At 59.9% G+C, this 6,098-nt stretch overlaps 1 protein-coding gene and 1 long non-coding RNA gene across 2 annotated transcripts in view; both read right to left on the bottom strand.

Annotated features, from left to right (window-relative positions):
- The window catches only part of LOC107184684, a 5,329-nt gene extending 4,854 nt beyond the window's left edge, over positions 1–475 (bottom strand). The window contains exon 1 of the long non-coding RNA XR_001515578.1: positions 313–475. This is a non-coding gene — a long non-coding RNA (uncharacterized LOC107184684). The remainder of the gene's footprint in view (positions 1–312) is intronic.
- CABLES1 (Cdk5 and Abl enzyme substrate 1) overlaps positions 1–6,098 on the bottom strand; it is a 47,714-nt gene that overhangs the window by 11,824 nt on the left and 29,792 nt on the right. Inside the window, exons 7-8 of the mRNA XM_015570531.1 lie at positions 2,379–2,485; positions 816–1,023 (exon numbers count right to left, since the gene is read on the bottom strand). Coding sequence (XP_015426017.1) covers positions 816–1,023; positions 2,379–2,485 — 315 coding nt within the window. The remainder of the gene's footprint in view (positions 1–815; positions 1,024–2,378; positions 2,486–6,098) is intronic.

Below are 6,098 nucleotides of genomic sequence, written 5' to 3'. Positions count from 1 at the left end.
TGGTGCCAAAGCCCCTTAGCTACCTAGGTCCTACCCATGATAGGGCCCCTGATTCTCATCTGTGTCTTTTTTCTCCTGGCCCCGTCTCCTCAAGTTCATCTGCTCCTGGATAACGGAGATGTCACAGGTGACTGTGAATCAGCTCCTGCTCCATCCCTACACTCGGCTCCCTCTCATCTGTGTCTTTTTTCTCCTAGCCCCGTCTCCTCAAGTTCATCTGCTCCTGGATAACGGAGATGTCACAGGTGACTGTGAATCAGCTCCTGCTCCATCCCTACACTCGGCTGCCCTCATCTGTCTCTTTTAAACGACCCCCCTCGTCGCCCTTAGCCAGCCGGAAGCAGTCAGAAAGAGTCGCCGTCCCTTATCCCTTATCACCAAAAGGCCGGGATGTTAGGTCAGAGAGAACCCAGGATCAGATACATGCAGACATGTGACAAGATAATGGACTCCCCCCTGGAATTTCTCACAGATCAAGGTGCCAATCATGCCAGACACAGATACTGGCTTCTCCCTGAATCAACACGACCCCACACAGATACTGACTCCTTCCTGAATACCCCTGCTGACCCCCTGCAGTGGAAACTTCCTCAGCGGAATACCTCAGCTCATGTCCCCGCCCCTCACCCAACCGCAGTATAAAAAAAGTGTCCCCCTCCCTGTTGGCGTGAATCCATGTGCCCTGTCCTTGGGGTACATGGGTCTCCTGGGGACGCAGAATAAACTTTCCTTCCTTTTCTGATCAACTCTCTTTATTTCCTTCACCGCCTCCTCTGCCACCTAACCTAACACCGGCCACGGCCACGGCCACTCACATCAATCAGGTGCTTGACCTCATGCTTCCTGAGGTCGCTGCCGATCTTGGCCGCCAGCAGCACGCAGGCTCCAGCGCAGAGCTTCCGGTTCTGCTTGTTCAGCTTCCCCTTGAGGGCGAGCTTCTCGAAGTAGACGAAGGCCATGGCCACCGTGGGCTCCTCGAAGCCGCAGTCCTCCTGCGCCAGCTTCCGCATCTCGCGCTTCAGGCTGGAGGGGCAGGGAGGGGCCTGTTGGAGCCTGAGCACCAGGGCCCCGAGGACAAGACTTCACCCAGAAAGCACTGCCCTGCCTTCCCCAGGGGACGGGCACTAAACCGTGAGATGCTGCATCGCGTGGGGAAGAGACTCGTCTAGACTGGCAGTCGCCAACCGGTGGTCCACAAGGTCCGAGAGGTTGGCGGCCGTGGTCTAGAGCACACGGCACAGGCGCACACTGGACCCCAGGGCAGACGGGGTCCCTGGACACTCGGAGAGCTGCCCAGATGGAAGAGGGACCCCACAGGAGGGACGAGGTCTTGCCAGAGACGGAGACGGCCGTGAGGTGGGCGTCTGGAGTCAGCGCTGTGGAGTGACAGTCACGTTTGCTGCTGACGTCAGGCGGTCAGGCTCAGCACCCCCGTGAGCTCAGGGCGGCTGCCCAGTGAGAAGACAGAGTGACCGTCTTCTTATCTTTGGTCAAACCCAACTCGCCAGCACCAGCTCAGCACCAAGATTCACGTGGACATAAATGCTGGCACTTACTCCAACATGGTGTTGTTACACGCAGTCCAGACCCATTACCACGCACACACATGCATACACACGCACGCACATGCCCACACGCACGCACACGCTCTCTTGGTACACAGGTCTCACACGCTGGTTTCTCTCTGGCATAGCCAGAGACTGCTTGGCTGGCAGGCATGCGCCATTGGCCATGAGGGAACGTGATTTTGCTTCGGCTGCTTTGCTGCAAGACAGGACTCGGCCGTCCCTCCTGGGAGTAGCTGTGGGCAGGGAGCCATTTCAGACCCAGGGCCCAGCTGCTCTCTCCTGCTTTGCCTGCATCTGAGAACGTGACTCCTATGCTGTTTCCCGTAACATAAATTGGACTAAACGGTGGGCTGCGGAAATGATTTTTCCTTAACAGGCGCCTCCCCTGGTCCTTGCCAGCTCCTGCCACAAGACCCGCCCCCTGCCCTCTGCCCCCTGCCCTGGTGCTCACAGAGGCCCTCCCAGCAGCTAGCCCCTCGTAGGCCTTTGTTAGTTCTCACCCAAGGACATTTTCCCATTGATTTTTAGAGAGAGAGGAAGAGAGGGAGAGAGAAACATTGATGTGAGAGACACATCGATTGGTTGCCCCCCCCCCCCAGGCCGAGGCCACGATCCAACCTGCAGCCAGGTCCGGGCCCTTGACTGAATAGCAAACCTGAGTCCCTCGGGGACGCCTGAACCACCGAGCCTCCGCCAGGGCTCAGGAGGCTCTTTGCTGAACTTGCCCACCTTTTGCCTGAACCGCCGTCCAGAGCACAAGTGCGCTGGGCGCTGGGACGGGTGAGGGAGCTCAAGCGGACGGCCACCTACCTCCTGATTTTGCTGAGCGTTAACTTGATGTGAGGGAACTTCTCCCTGAAGGTCTCATTCATGTCCTTCTTGAGGTCTGAGGGCTTCACGTAGGCGATCACTGTGGTCTGTAAGGAAGGCAGCGAGGTCACGCCTTCCACCGAGGCCACTGCAGTGGATGCCCATGGTGACCCCCACGCCCAGGCCCCGGGGAACCCCGAGCCTGAGGAGGCCCAGCCTCCAGAGGCAGAGGGAGACTACTCCCTGCTCTCAGGACCGGGGGACGCGCAGCTCACGACCTCTGATCTCCGGGGCCAGCGCCTGGCAGGGAGGGAGCCCCCCTTGCACATCGCGGACGCGCACGGATGTCACCCACTCCGGCCACCACCGGAGACTGTGACCAAACCTCAGGCTGCACCTCCAGAGCGTGAGGTGGCCCTGCGTCCCGGAGGGCTACTTCGAGAACCACGGGAGACGTCTGTCGTGCTTGGCATTCAGCGCGCACTCAACAAACATGAGTACTTTTCCAATTGTGGGAAAACACACGAAACGGAGACTCATCCCCATTAAACCCCCTTCCTCCCTCGGCTCCTCCTGGCCATGCCACCTCTGTCCCTGTGACTGACGACTCCGTGTCCTCAGACGGAGTGGGACTGTGTGGTGTCTGTCCCTCAGAGACTGGCTGTCTCACTGAACACAGGTCCTCAGGGCCCATCCACGCGTGGCACACTCTGTGGCATGTATCAGCACACGTGTGGCACATGTCAGCATCGCCTTCCTTCGCAAGACTCAGCAGCGCGGGCAGGACCAGTGTGGCCCCCGTCCCGCCCGTCCCTGCTTTTCTGTCCTTAATCCGATGGAACAGCAGCAGGAGTGGGTCTGCGTGGGGTCAGGGCTCCCACGCCAGCCCCTGTCGCTCTGAGAACGTGGCTACCTGACCCGAGCCTCCTTGCTGCTCCTCTGCACAGGAGAGAACCCCTGGCGGCTGCCCCAGGGGCTGACCATGACGACGGAACAGAACCTACTGCGAGGCCACAGGAATCTCATCGAGAGCATTGCAGTGAGGGCAGCACCGCTCGCTCCGCCCACAGTCAGTGTCTGAGCTGGGCCCGCTCTGCAGGTGACGCTGCCCGGGGAGTTTCGGGTAAGTTGTGTCCTCCTGAGCCCAGGTTCTGGGGGCCGGGGGGTGACAGCCCTGCCATCCTCAGCCCCAGTCTCTCTCTCAGGCACGCTTTCTGGGGTCCAGCAGCCACGACTCTCTGCGTGGACCATGCACCTGGGAAGGACTATGCCACCCTCGGAGGGAAGACAACTCCCCACCATCCTGAGAGCCGGCCACGGGGTCACCATGGCCCCCGGGCACCCTCCTCCCGGCCCGAGAAAGAGTGAAAAGCGAGGCCAAGGCTTCTCCCCAGCTCTCCTCTCAGTCTAACTGCTGTTCACAGCGACGCGCCTCGCCCAGACCATGGTCTTATGTTACTGAGTCGCGGTGCTAGCACCCAGGTTGTGCGGTCCCTTCCTGGTCACGCAGGGCCTTGTGCAGCCGCCGTGGCTGACACCTGGGCCGGCCGTGGCATGGCAATGGTGGCGGTTCCAGGGCACCTGCATGTTTGCAGAGGGAGCTTCCCGGCTGCAGGGAGCAGTGTGTGCACCACCGCTGAGAGGAGGCCACCGACCGCAGAAGGTCTGAGAGACGCAGCCCAGAGGAGCCCGCCTGCCGGAGGCAGTTAGGGAAGGAAGGGCCGGCACCCCAAGTCCCTTCTGAGGTCACAGGGAGAGAGGGTAAGACCACGCTGTCCCCACACCTACTGGGGAGACAGCCTTTGCTGGGAAACAATTACGGGACTCAGTCCTCAGGAGAGCAGGGAGGGCCTCCACGGAGCTGAACGAGGGCCCATCCCGGCCCACGGCAACGTCTCAATGCCCAAGCAAAGGCCTCTCGGGCTGGGTGGGCTGCAGTGGGAGGGGAGGGGGGCAGAGCGAAGGGGCAGCAGGTGTGTGTGTGGGGCGGGGGGAGCGGGAGGTGCACAGGCCCCGCGACAGCACTGGAGACAGTGGGGCTCACGGCTGACAGGCCGCTGATGCGAACAGAAACAACCTAAAAGGTGCTCTACCTCAGAGCCTCCTGGTCTCTCCTCTTCTTCCCCACCCCCTGCCCTCCACATCGCCCCGAATCCGCGTGGGCAGCCTGAACGGGGTGAGCTGGCTGTGGACTCCCTACTGCTCCCCTCTGGGCCGGAGGGGCCTGGACAGGACATGCCCAGGGATGCTGGTCCAGTCCAGGGGCCCCAGGAGCTGGGGCAGGCAGACCCCCTCTGGAAGCCTGGTTCCTCGGTCCCTCAGTCCTGGAGGAAGGAGGGAGCGGGGTGAGCGCTGGGCTCTCCCAGCACCGAGCCCTGCCCAGCCAGGCTCACCTGCTCCTATCGCACCCGTCGACACCACTGCCACCACCGCCGAGCTCAGCTGGGAAACATGCTCCTGCTCACGCAGACGGCGACCCTCAACTAAACCTCTCCCACCACCAACAGCTGGGCATCCGGGCTGCGCTGTGCAGTAATTCTTCCCCCGAGAGGACAGCAAACCACAGGAAGCAATGGGGATGGGCAGGCGGCCGGCACATCTGCTGCTATTTCTACCCATTGGTTCCAAACACAGAATCCTGGGTCTCCTCTCGCTCACCATCCAGAGGGGAGCAGCTCTTCATGTTCCTTCGCAGAAATAACGTTGAGGAGAGAAACGCAGGAAAAACGGCCTCCGCTTCCAGTGTTTACACGACTGTGTGGGTTTAACAGGTGCTGCCAGAACAGGTCCACAGCTTCAGATATTAGTCAAACATTTACCGGGCGTTGTAGAAGCTCCCAGAACATCCCCTCCGCCCAGGTGACCCTGGCTGCATGTGGCCCGAGTTCACGCTCACCCGGCAGGATGTGGACGCACTTTCAAATGCACGGTGAGCTCAGAGCATGAGCCGGTGAACTGTGTGTGGAGGTCACGTAGCTGGATTATCAAAGGTCTGAGACAGATGCACAGACCAGAAGTAGCTGCTGCCACATGCTGGGTAGAGTGAAAGCTGGTATTTCATTCTGTACCTTCTACAAGGAAGACAGGCTCTCAAAAAGCTGCCCCAACACTGACATTGCTATGACAGGGTGCACATGACGCCGTGACCAGGTGCAGAAAGCACATGGCATACGACTCCATTTTATGAAACGCCCAGAATAGCCAGGTCTATGACAGAAAGTGGTTACTGTAGCCTGGGGCCCATGGGGTGGGGACTACATATGGGGCTTCTTGTGGGGAGAAAAATGTCCTCAACTCAACTGTGGTGATGACTGAACGCCTTGTGAATATGCTAAAACCCGTTGCACTGTACACATTGGAAGGTGAACTGTGTGATATGTGAATTATCTGTACTAATAAAAGAGTCATATGCTAATTAGACCAGGAGACCTTCCAGATGTCCTTCCAGACAAAGCTGGGGACTTGGCCAGCCTGCAAACTGCCCCCAAACAGCCCTTAGCCCCTCACCCAGGCCAGCCACGCCCCCCAGCAGGGACCTCAGTTGTGGCCAGTCTGAAAATGGCCCTCAGCCCCCCGCCCAGGCCGGCCCGGCCCCCCAAGGGGACCCCCACCCTGATCCGGGACCCTCTACAGGGGAGATCAGCTGGCCCCCACCCATGCACCAGGCCTCTATCTATACTAATAAAGGATAATATGCTTATTAGACTGGGAGACCTTCCC

The sequence above is a fragment of the Myotis davidii genome, unplaced genomic scaffold (assembly GCF_000327345.1).
Source record: "Myotis davidii unplaced genomic scaffold, ASM32734v1 scaffold1467, whole genome shotgun sequence".
Taxonomy (NCBI): domain Eukaryota; kingdom Metazoa; phylum Chordata; class Mammalia; order Chiroptera; family Vespertilionidae; genus Myotis; species Myotis davidii.
This window is presented reverse-complemented; position numbering and strand designations above follow the sequence as displayed.